Source organism: Castanea sativa, chromosome 9, assembly GCF_040712315.1.
Source record: "Castanea sativa cultivar Marrone di Chiusa Pesio chromosome 9, ASM4071231v1".
In the NCBI taxonomy this organism is placed as follows: domain Eukaryota; kingdom Viridiplantae; phylum Streptophyta; class Magnoliopsida; order Fagales; family Fagaceae; genus Castanea; species Castanea sativa.
The window spans coordinates 16,851,104-16,864,044 of record NC_134021.1 but is presented as its reverse complement, the minus strand read 5'-3'; the positions used below and the strand labels follow the sequence as shown (position 1 = coordinate 16,864,044).

The following is a 12,941-nucleotide window of genomic DNA, read 5'->3' as shown; positions in this document are numbered from 1 at the left end:
CCCTGGCCGCATTAATGGGGAAGTGACACCTGAACAGTGGAAGGGAAACTTCTGGTTACTATTCAAAGGCACTGAGAAAAGAAATATCTAGGCTAAGGGGGAGTTGGGGCAACACGTGTACAAAGTATCAAAAAGAGGAGTATTTAAGGAGCAACCTAGAACAGGAAAAAGGGGTCCATTTTTTGTAATCTAAAAGAAAAAGAAAAAAAGAGAAAGAGATAATATAAGAACAACTCTCGGCTTACGTCCGAGCAGGTTGATTTACAATATTCCTTGTTGTTTTCAAGTGTTTGCAATCTTTGGCTTGTCATTTAATCCTCAGACACTTCTAACCTGGGTTTCAAGCCCACACTCTACAAATTCATATTGTTTAAGGCTCATTGGGCCTGAGCCCGTAACTGTTCTTCGGGCCAGGTGCAATTGTGCAATTACAATTGGCGCCGTCTGTGGGAAAATCTAGTCTAGAAGAGGTAGGGATACTATGGCAGGCTTAGGTGCTCACCATGCAGAGTCACAGGGATCACAACCGGAGGATCATTTCGAGCGTCTTGAACGTCGAAGGGATCGTGAGGGAAGCGTCCACACAGAATACCCAGGAGCTAGCCATACTCATGGTGGGGGTAGCATTACCCATGAGGAGGGTTCTGAGTCCATGCAGAGGGAAATCAATCGTTTGAAGAGGAAGTTGCGTCGTGCTAAACGTAGGTTTTCACCGTCCTCGTCTAATTCTTCCTCGGAGGAGGATAGGGGAGGTGGCTACAGTTCAAGGTCGCACTCCCCCACCAATGCAACGTCCTCCGGTGAGGAGGACGACCAGCCAACTCGCAGACGTAAAAAGCTTCGTTCTAGGGGCTTAGGCAACGATGCTATGAGCAGGGCATTGCACCAACTCTCCAGATCTCCGTTTACACGGAGGATTGAGAGGGGGAGGCTTCCCAGGAGGTTCACCCAGCCCACCTTTACCATCTACAATGGCCGGACTGATCCGGTGGAGCACGTGAGTCACTTCAACCAGAGGATGGCAGTGCACTCTCACAACGAGACTCTGATGTGTAAAGTTTTCCCCTCTAGCTTGGGACCTGTGGCTATGAGATGGTTTAACGGTCTCAAATCGGGGTCTGTAGGCTCATTCGGGGAGCTAACTAGGGCATTCGCTTCGCGGTTCATTACGTGTAGCAGAGTCCCTCGGCCATTGGACTCGCTGCTATCCATGGCCATGAAGGAAGGGGAGACGCTGAAAGCATACTCCGACCGATACTGGGAAATGTTTAATGAAATAGATGGTGATTTTGATGAGGTGGCGCTTAATACCTTTAAGGTAGGTCTTCTTACTGACCACGACCTAAGAAAGTCTTTGACGAAAAAGCCCGTCCGCAGCGTACGCCGCCTTATGGATCGTATTGATGAGTACAAAAGGGTAGAGGAAGACCAGCAGCAGGGGAAGGGAAAGGAGAAGGTTATCCCGCAGGAGAGAAGGGATTTCAGGTCGGACAGATATCACAACAACAAGCCGAGGAGGGATTACTTCGGGCAATCCGGCTCGGCAGCACCTCAGGCTGTAAATACTGTGTTCCGAGAACCAGCGCATCAGTTACTAGAGAAAGTTCGTAAATAGCCCTTCTTTAGATGGCCCAGCAAGATGGCAGGGGACCCTGCGAAAAGAAATCAAAACCTCTTTTGTCAGTACCATCAGGATGTGGGCCACACTACCGAGAACTGTCGGACCCTGTGGAACCATCTGGAGCAGCTCGTCAGTGAGGGAAAGTTGAAGCAGCACTTGTGTCAGCCCGTTGGGCAGGTCAGTCAAGTTGGCTCAAATAACCAGAGGAACAATTCATCTCGGCCAGCATTGGGAACAATTAATGTTATCTTCGCTGCACCTGGTAGGACCGGCTCAGGTCCCACTAGGGTGATGGCGGTTTCCCATCCTCAGGCCGAGGATGTGGGTAGCAGGCCGAAGAGGTTGAAGGGCACTTTGCCCGTCTTAGGTTTCTCCAAGGAGGATAAGGTAGGGACTATCCAGCCCCATGACGATGCTCTTGTGGTCACCCTCAGGATAGGGAACTATGATGTGAGAAGGGTGATGATAGACCAGGGCAGCGGTGCAGATATCATGTACCCTGATCTATTCAAGGGGTTAAGGTTGAAGTTGGAAGATCTTACTCCTTATGATTCGCCGCTTATAAGTTTTGAAGGGAGAGCCGTTGTGCCGAAAAGACAGATTCGTTTTCCCGTTCAATCCGACTCAGAAACGGTTGAGGTGGACTTTATTGTGGTTGACGCGTACTCTCCATATACAGCCATCCTTGCCAGGCCATGGCTGCACGCTCTTGGAGCTGTCTCCTCTACCTTGCATGTTAAGGTTAAATTTCCCTTGGGGGAATGTGTTGAAGAGGTCCTCGGCAGCCAATCGGTCGCCAGGCAATGCATATCGGCTGCTGTCCTGCATCAGACGGAAGCCGAATCTTCGGCTCTGATTACCAAAGACTTATAGCAGTTAACAGCTCCTGGTTCATCTGGGATGGTGACAGGAGATGAGACACACTATGAGGAGTTAGAGAAGTTTCCAGTAGCCAATGACCCGGAGAGGTTCTTCCAAGTCGGCATACTTTTGCCACACCAGGAGAAGATCGCATTGTTAGAATTTTTGAAGGACAATATTGATGTTTTTGCGTGGGATCCTTATGAAGCTCCAGGCGTTGATCCGAGCTTCATTTGTCATCATTTAAATGTCAACCCAGCCATTGTTCCGAGAAGGCAGCCACCTCGGCGATCTTCCAGAGAACATTCTGAGGCTGTGAAGGAAGAGGTTCTTAAACTTAAGAGGGCGGGGGCTATCAAAGAGGTTTTCTACCCCGAGTGGTTGGCCCATACAGTTGTTGTTAAAAAGAAAAATGGAACGTGGAGGGTATGTGTGGACTTTACTAATCTGAACAAGGCCTATCCTAAAGATTCGTTCCCAATGCCACGTATTGATCAACTGGTGGATGCCACTGTCGGACATCCTCAGATGAGTTTTTTGGACGCCTTCCAGGGTTACCACCAGATTCCCTTGGCCTTAGAGGATCAGGAGAAGACTGCCTTCATTACACTGACGGGGAATTATCATTATAAGGTCATGCCATTTGGTTTGAAAAATGCTGGGGCTACTTACCAAAGAATGATGACCAGGATGTTCGAACAGGAGTTGGGGAAGACTATTGAGGTGTATGTAGACGATATGGTGGTGAAGAGCAAAACGATACCTTCACACGTGAGAGACCTGGCTGACACCTTTGAGGTGTTAAGAAAGTATAAGCTGCGCCTTAACGCCTCAAAATGCTCTTTCGGCGTTGGGTCTGGAAAATTCTTGGGGTCCATGATCACTCATAGAGGCATAGAGGTAAACCCAACACAGGTTAAGGCTATTCAGAACTTGCAGCCTCCTCGGAACCCAAAAGAAGTCCAGAAATTAACCGGAATGATTGCCGCCTTGAACAGATTTATATTTCGGTCGGCTGACCGATGTCGTCCTTTCTTTCAGTTGTTGAACAAATGGAAAGGGTTCCAATGGACCGAGGACTGCGCGTTAGCTTTCCAACAACTCAAGCAATATCTTTCTCGGCCGCCCATTTTGTCTCGTCCCGAGGCGGACGAGGTCTTATTTGCTTATCTGGCAGTGGCTGTCCATGCGGTCAGCCTGGTCCTTATAAAGAATGATGACGGGGTGCAAAGGCCGGTATACTACGTTAGCAAATCTTTAAACAAAGCCGAGGTGCGTTATCTACCCTTGGAGAAAGCACTTTTGGCCGTGTTTCATGCCACGCGAAAGCTTCCCCATTATTTTCAGTCTCACACAGTGGTTGTTCTGACCCAATTGCCCCTCAAGGCAGTGCTGTGTAGCGCCGACTACTCAGGAAGGATAGCAAAGTGGGGGACCATCCTGGGGGCTTTTGATGTTAAATACAAGCTTCGCACCTCGGTGAAGGGCCAGGTCCTCGCTGACTTGGTGGTAGAGTTTACTAAACCATTGCTAGAAGAAGCTCTAAAAGAAGCACACATGGATGCAAAATCAGTTGGAGTGATCACGGCCGCAGTGCCCTCGGCTTGGAAAGTGTATGTGGATGGGGCTGCTAATCAGGTTGATTTACAATATTCCTTGTTGTTTTCAAGTGTTTGCAATCTTTGGCTTGTCATTTAATCCTCAGACACTTCTAACCTGGGTTTCAAGCCCACACTCTACAAATTCATATTGTTTAAGGCTCATTGGGCCTGAGCCGTAACTGTTCTTCGGGCCAGGTGCAATTGTGCACTTACACACGGGTTAACAAAAATTAATATTTTTATCATTCATTTAAAAAAAAATTAATTCAAATTGTACACAAATATTATGATATCACAAAATCACAACAAATTTATGCAGGCAAACTAATAAATTATTGATGTTAAAACATTTTTGAAAAATGAAAATGCCAAAACTATTACAAAAACATTACAAATTCATGTGACAAAAATGTGTTTGGTGCCATATAAATAATATAATAAATAGGTATTTAATTTAATTTTTTTGTGATAGGTGACATAAGTTTGTAAGATTTATATAATAATAATATTCCTAGCATCGTTACTATAAAAAATTGTGCATTACAACTTTTAAACGAGTATTATATTATTACTTCTTAATATGATTGTATTATTAGTCAAAATTAGCACTTCTTTTCATAAATACTCCTATAATACTAAAATTTAATCCTGTAATTTATTTAATTAAGAAAATTTTTTCTAATTGAGAAATAAATTAAATATAATTAAGAAACTTAAAAAGCAAAACTAAACATACAACCCTCTCAAAAAAAAAAGAAAAGAAAAAAACATACAACCTACACAAATATCTTAATAAGGTACAATGCCAAGAGTACTTACCTAAATTTGGACCCCCTCCCCAAAAGAAATTTTCCCAGTTGAAACTGCATGAGTCACAACCTTCCCTAATTAAAATCTGAAACTCTCCTTTTGACTCAAAAATCAAATGGTCTCTCTTTCTCTTTCTCTCTCTCACATGGGATTCCTCATTCCTATTCCTACCTTTTATCTCTCTAGCCGTTCTTATCTGAGTAAGGTTGGTACTATGTATAGGCCACCTATAAGTACGGCTATATCTAACCGCATATCTTATTTATTTTTATTTTTTATTTTTTTTAAAATATATATTTTTTTTTTTGCAACGTTGCGATTGTCCTTCACACAAAATGAGAAAGATACTTCTAAAAAATTGAAAAATAATATATATATATATATATATATATATATTTTATGAATTTATAATAATTTTTTATTTTATTTATTTATATATATATATATATATATATATTTGTCAATACGTTTCGTACCGTCTGCACTTGAATCTGTCCTTCCTCACATAGTCCTCCACCATATGAATTAGTCCTTTGTGTTGCGATAAGACAGCGACTTTTCTTCGTGACCAAATTGCCCATAGTCAACCGCTATTATTTACTGGTCGTCCTTCTCGTCCTTGTTCCGTACGGAAATTTATTTGCCCACTCAATGACATAAATGCCACCCATCATTTTCCAGAATCATCACATTTTTACCCCCTACTAATGATTTTTTTTATATATATATAAAATACAAAAAGTAGCTGGTCATGTACTAGCGTGCTATCCAAAATTTTCAAAATATCTAATTTACTACCTAATTACAAAAGTCACTTAACCTTGTTTGAATTTTTTATTTAAAGAATACAAATGTCTTGATGCAGTCCTTGTGAATTAAGACAAATATTTAAAAAGAAGAAAAGGATTTAGAAGTGTAAGAAATTCTTTAAACATAATCCTCATCTGGCACCATTTAAAATTTTTTCTAAGAATATAATTGTTATAATAAAATCATTGTAAGAGTATGAAAACTTGAACTCCAATCTTTGTTCTCACATCTCATGAGCACTTATGAGGTGACTATCATGCTAAAGGTGCTTGGTAGTAACTAGTAAGAGTATGAAAATTTTAAATAGTATTTAGTGTGCATTTGGAAAATTATTATAAGCAAGTAATTTTTTTGCTTATTTTATGTACCATTTGTGAATCTCATACTACTTTTTATTTCTCATTTTTATTTCAAAATAATCTAAATTTCATATATATATATATATATTTATAAAAGTTAATTTTTATCTTTTTGTTTCATATGATGTAAATAAGTTAAAGAGAATAAGCAATTTACAAACGATCTCTAATAAGTTTTTATTTGAAAACTACTTTTTCTATAAAATTTTTTGTTGAAAGTACTACCAATTAAATAAAATAAGTAATTAATTCACTTAAAACTTGCAAATAGTAGAAAAAATAAATAATAAACTAGCTTAAGCTGATAAAAGCATCCCAGTCCTAGACACTCACTTGTCATTTTAGGCCGTTTTTATATTTTACAAAAAGGAAAATGTTTTTATTTAATTATTTATTTTTGGATAAAAATTAAAAAGGAAAATGTTTGTACCTCACATCGTAAATCGTACTTCAGTGATTAGGAGAGAGTGAGGGGTAAAACAGTCTTGTACTTGAAACAACAAATACAATCAAAGCAAGCTTTATAGGAAGTCCACAAGGCTAACAAAGTAATTCTTCACGTTCCTTCTTCCTCAATCCTCACTACTCCCTTCCCCACAAAATTCCCCATCACCAAAACCCAATGCTTTTCTGTTTAACGGTTACTTCTAACCTCAAATCCCAGCTATAAACACAATCTCATCTCCAATCTCATACCTCAAGTCCCTCAAAACCCAGAAAAACAAAACACCAAACACAAAACCAATACCTTTGTAAGTGTTTTTGCTTCTCAAAAAAACCAAAAAACATGAAGAAAGCAAAACACTTTCAGTTTCAAGTTCAACCACTTATCAACAACAACAACAATAACAGTTTGAGCTTCAGCTACTTCGATCTCTTGTCTGAAGAAATCGTGTTCACAATCCTCGACCTCTTAACCCCAAACCCAGTAGACAAAAAATCGTTTTCTCTCGTGTGCAAGAACTTCTACTTCCTCGAATCCAAACACCGTCGAATTCTCAAGCCACTTCGCTCCGAGTACCTCCCAAAGGTTCTAACACGTTACTCCCACGTGACCCACATGGACTTCACGCTTTGTCCACGTGTGACCGACGCTACCCTCACGAACATAGCGAGTGCGTGTAACTCTAACCTGGTTTCCATTGATTTATCGATGTCCAAGTTCTTCACGGGTGTTGGGTTGTTGAATTTGGCGGTGAAGTGTGACAACTTGGTGGAGTTGGACTTAACTAATGCGACGGAGTTGAAGGATAGTGCGGCGGCGATGGTGGCGGAGGCGAGGAATTTGGAGAGGTTGTGGATGAGAAGGTGTAAGATGGTGACGGATATGGGAGTTGGGTGTATTGCTGTTGGGTGTAGGAAGCTGAAGCTGTTGAGTTTGAAATGGTGCGTGGGTGTTGGTGATTTGGGTGTGGGTTTGATTGCCGTTAAGTGTAAAGATATTCGTAGTTTGGATCTTTCTTACTTGCCGGTAATTCTTCTTCTTCATCTTCTTGTTCTTATTGTTGTTTTTGTTTTGTGTTTTTTTGGTCTTTTTGAGCTTGTTTAGTATGTATCCATGTCTTGTTGCATACCATTCTGGAAATTATGTTTTTGGGATTTGTTTGTGTGTGAAAGTCCATTTTATGGTTAAGGTTTTGTTTTTTAGATCTAACAATGTAGAGAGTGTGGTGGAATTTAAAATTTTAAATGATATGGTACTTGATGCATCTTTACATTTGTAACATTTAATTTGGATCATGAAATGGGTCTAATTAAAATAGAGAGGATCCTTATAGGTGAAGATGATGCTGTTTTGTTCTGGGGGGAGAATATGTATGAATGTAGATGTGATCATGGTCAAAATCCAATCTTTTTTTGTTTTTTTTTTTTTGGTTTGATTTTTTGATTTTGTGATCATCATGGCATATCAGCTTAGTGAAGGATATTCTTACATGTGTGTGTATCTGTGGATGTGGTCATGGTCTTTAATCCAATTTGGGTGTAATTCGTATTAATTATGTCATTTGTGTTTGAATTTTTGTTCCCCATGGTTTTTTAGCTCACTGAAGGACGTTCTTTACATGTGTGTGTGTATGGAAGTGATTCTAGTCTTAGTCATAATAAAATTTGTTGTGTGATCAGTATTAATTGTGAATTTGAGGTCTTTGATTTTATTTATTTATTTATTTATGGTTTGTCAGCTTATTTGACGATGTTGTTACATGATCTTCATCTTGAGTTTTGTAGCCCTAGCTAAAATGTGGAAAAGTGATAATTAAGTGTTTAGCGGATTTTTGCCTGTGGAATGTGTTTTGGGAAATTTTGTTACATATTATTGATGCCTTTTCATGTTCTGCAGATCAGTGACAAATGTTTACCATCCATCTTGAATTTGCAATATCTTGAAGACCTGGCTTTAGTGGGATGCTATGGTATAGATGATAACAGCCTTGCAGTCCTCAAAAATGGGTGCAAGTCGCTAAAGGTACTTTTTCATGGGTTTGCTGTTGTCCTTTTGTCTTATTCCTTTCATTGTATTAATTACAATTAACAAAGATAGAATAATCACAATGTGGAGCTAAAAGATTTGCCTGGGCACAAAATTTGGAAGAATATGAACTTCCATGTGCCTTGCATAATCTAAGATGCTGTTCTAAGGTGCTGAGTTTGCAATCTAATTTAGTTGATGTTATAACTCATCAATGTATTTAAGTGTATATCATATGATTTTCATGCATATATATGATATACATAGAATAAACATCCTGTTTGGCCATGGATTCCACATCCTACTTGTCAAATGGTCAGTTATGTTTCTTTTGAAGTATCTGTTTGACCAATTCACTTATTTTTCCTTTGAACAGAAACTTGATATGTCAAGTTGCGAGAAGGTTACTCACATTGGCTTGTCTTCCGTATTCAGTTGTACCAAATGTCTAGAACAAGTTACATTAGCAAATGGTTATTCTGTAAGTCTCTACACTTCTTTGTGTCTTTCTAAAAGCTGAAGCTTTTTATCTTAGTACATTATTGACAATGTCATAATGGTGGTGATGTAGGTTAATCTTGACCTTGCTGATAGTTTGAACAAGCTTTCCAAGTTGCAATCAATCAAATTAGATGGCTGCCTAGTTACCTGTGCTGGACTAGGGGCCATTGGAGATTGGTGTGTATCACTGAAAGAGCTGAGCTTAAGTAAATGTAAAGGGGTGACAGACGAAGGTTTGAATTACCTTGTTACGAAACAGAGAGATTTGAGGATACTAGACATCACATGCTGTGACAAGATAACTGATGTTTCTATTTCCCACATCACAAGTTCATGCACTGATCTCAGTTCTCTCAAAATGGAATCATGTCCCCTGGTTCCTAGAGAAGCATTTATCTTAATTGGACAACGGTGCCATTCTCTTGAGGAGCTTGACTTAACAGATAATGAAATTGATGATGAAGGTATTCACTTTACTCCACTATAACGTAAACAAGGGCTGCCCTATGAGTGATATGCTAATGTAGTCATGTTCCTTCCTTTTACAGGTTTAAAATCCATCTCTAAATGTAGCAAACTCTCTAGCTTAAAACTAGGGCTTTGCCTAAACATAACTGATGAGGGACTCGCCCACATTGGCATGAGCTGCGTAGGGCTTAAAGAGCTGGATCTGTACAGGTTCGTGACTTGTAATCCATAACTTTTTGTCCTTTTTTCTCTCTCATTGGGATAAATTAGTCCATGTCATCTTTGGGTTATTTTTTTGATTGGATTAAAATAAGTACCGCGTTTAGCATGTGGTGCAATATGAACCTGGAATTCTGTGTTTGTACCTAGAAAAATATCTTTTCACTAATTATCGGTATGGTTGATGTGATGAAAATCCTTGGCAATCAACTGAAAGTATTTACTTTTTTCAGGTGCACAGGAATAACGGATTCAGGAATTTTAGCAATTGCCGGTGGTTGCCCTGGCCTTGAGATGATCAATATAGCCTACTGTAAAGAAGTTACTGATAATTCCTTATTGTTGTTCTCAAAATGCGCACAATTAAACACAATTGAATGTCGAGGATGTCCTCATATCACATATTTAGGTCTAGCAGCAATTGCTGCAGGATGCAGGCAACTCACCAAGTTAGACATAAAGAAATGTTACAAAATTGATGATGCTGGGATGATTCCACTAGCTCACTTTTCTCAAAACCTCAAGCAGGTACTCTTCCTCCCCTTTCTCTCTTTGTTGGAACTTAATGGATCAAGAGAAACATTGAAATCAAGCAGTAATGGTTTATTCCTTTACTTGTAGATAAACTTGTCATATAGCTCGGTCACAGATGTGGGGCTCTTGTGCCTTGCCAGCATAAGCTGCCTCCAGACTTTGACTATCTTGCACTTGAAAGGTCTGACACCTAGTGGACTAGCAGCTGCCTTATTGGCATGCGGAGGACTAACAAAAGTGAAGCTCCATGCATCCTTTAAATCCTCGTTACCCCAAGCAATTTTTGAACATTTGGAAGCGCGTGGTTGTTTGTTCCAGTGGAGAGAAAAAGTGTTTCAGGTATGTCACTTAGTTGTCACTAGGTCCATGAAAAAACTAATTTCTTCCATCCATCATATATATATTAAAAAAAAAAAAAAAAAAAACCCTTACCTAGTGCATGAGTTTCCCACTTTTGTGGGCTCTAATATTTAGATTAAGGTAAAATTTTAGGTACAGCTTGTTAGGTATTGCACCTTCAGTTCCCCAATTAAATTCAACCACAAGGTTTTATTGATCAAATGCAACAACGAAATGTTTGGAACTTGCTGCAACAGCTGCATTTCCTCAACAGGCAATAGCATTTGATTGCATACATGCATGTCTTTGCACATATGTGTGCTTCAATAACATACCTTTGAGAGAAATCAGCTTATAGTCAACAGCAACCATTCAATATTTGATTGTTAGGTGTGGACAGCTTTAGAGGTTGACAATCATGTAGACAACCAAAATGAATGTTAGATGAACTAAAGCCAATATATAGCACTATTAAAATAATCATTTGCAGTTAGTTAAATTACTTGATTAAGATATTAAGGTTATTTTGGTGTGATTGACAGGCTGAATTAGATCCCAAGTGTTGGAAACTACGGTTGAAAGATATGATGCAATAGGGTCTTCTGAAGCTCCTTTTTGTTCAGGGTGTCAAGCTCTCAAGCTGGTAACTGTAAATACTATGCAGAAGTTGACGTCTATAGCATATTGGAATTCAAAGGCCTTTTCCCCTATGCTTGTTTATTATTTGGAAATACATGTAGTCGACTCTAATTAACTTATTGAGAATTCAAAGCTAATCCTAAAAATTTTAGGATTAAGGCTTGGTTATTGTTGTTGTATTTGGCGAAGTATTTAGCCTTTGGCAACTCTTTCAAGCAAGGGCTATCTTTTTTGGTGTGCATCATGGAAGCTTCGTGAAAGTCATCAAAAAGTTCAGAGAATTGGTCTTTGCGAACTTGTTTTGACTACTCACTTTAATTGACTACAATTATCATGTGCTTGCGTACCTACCTTATTATAATAAATGGAGATGGCTCTTTGTAATTGGGTATTATAGCCCCTTTCTTGAATGTTTTTCTTCTCTCTTGGTATTGAAATTTGCCGAGTCACTTGTTTCTTTAAAAAAGTATAATGTTGCAGACTTTAAAAGCAAATTTGGAAGTAGCGTACCTTGAAAATTTTCTATTTGGACCGAGTCCTAGCCCATCAGGCAAACAAAAATATGTTAAAGTTGGATCCTATATGTATATCCAATGTGGGACACTTCAACATTAAGATAAATATATAGCAATTCATGTGAAATGATTCAATAGTCATCGGAGTTTTCTTTTTTGCCACAAGCTTAATACTTTTGAGGCTGCCACAATTAATTTCTACTGTCGTGACTCGTGATCTTGCTTTGCGAAGCAAAATTCTCCTTGGACAGGATTTTAGCTTATCTGCATAGATAAAAGCAACATTCAAAATCAGAATCCTATTACAGGTTCTTTATGCTCCCTCTTTTATAGACATAATAGCAATGCTAGCGACCAATCTACTCTCCACCATATCATTCAATGAAATTCAAGGAGGCACTCTATATTGGCAAAATGGGACAGACCCATCTACTCTCTACCCCATCATTTAATGAAAGGAGGTACTCTATCATCAACATGGCAAGTTTGTACAGCTAGAAACAAACGGATTTCAACATCTCAACAATTTTCAAACAAAGACAAAACGAGAAACAAATTAACTGGTTGGATGTGTGATTGGATTGGTTCTAATTACTCAGGTGAAGTGAAAGAAGGAAGGAGATTCTCAAATAAGAAAAAACAGATTTGGCAATTTCGAAAGAATTGAACTAAAAGTCATATAAAATGAAAATCTCATTTACTGGACAGATCAGTTCTTAGTAACTCTGAACCAGATTTGTAAGAGGCCTACTTAGAGACAATAAAAGAAGGTGGGCTAAAAGCTCCTCCATAATTCATATACATAGGCATCTCTTCTAGTATTATAGTAGAACTTTAGGCCTTATATAATGGTCCCCATTTGGCAATTGAACCAACAATCGCAAATTACTCATAGAAGTATATGATCAGTGAGTTATTGCTTTCCTCATAATGGCTTCAAACCGTGACTTTGATTCTTACCCTGTTAAGTGCCATTGTTAATGATTGCATGGTCCTCTTGGAGCACCTAGAGGAATTTTAGTTTGATCAAGCCCATTGTAAAAGAAACTTTTGTGCCAACTTCTTGTTGTTTAGTTTCTCCCTAATTCATGTCTATTAAAAAAATAAAACATTTAAGATATTATTTACACCCTTTAAGTTAGGATCACTCCTAAATAGATCTTGTATTTATTAAAACTTGTGATTTGCACTATT

At 38.8% G+C, this 12,941-nt stretch overlaps 1 protein-coding gene across 1 annotated transcript; it reads left to right on the top strand.

The window, feature by feature from the left end:
- Window positions 1–6,707: 6,707 nt before the first annotated feature.
- On the top strand, window positions 6,708–11,640 carry LOC142610940 (F-box/LRR-repeat protein 3). Its single transcript, XM_075782930.1, has 8 exons — window positions 6,708–7,533; window positions 8,404–8,529; window positions 8,909–9,013; window positions 9,104–9,497; window positions 9,582–9,711; window positions 9,954–10,248; window positions 10,342–10,593; window positions 11,136–11,640. The coding sequence occupies exons 1-8, from the start codon at window positions 6,850–6,852 to the stop codon at window positions 11,187–11,189; spliced, it is 2,040 nt and encodes a 679-aa protein (XP_075639045.1). The 5' UTR covers window positions 6,708–6,849; the 3' UTR covers window positions 11,190–11,640.
- The last annotated feature ends 1,301 nt before the right edge of the window (window positions 11,641–12,941 follow it).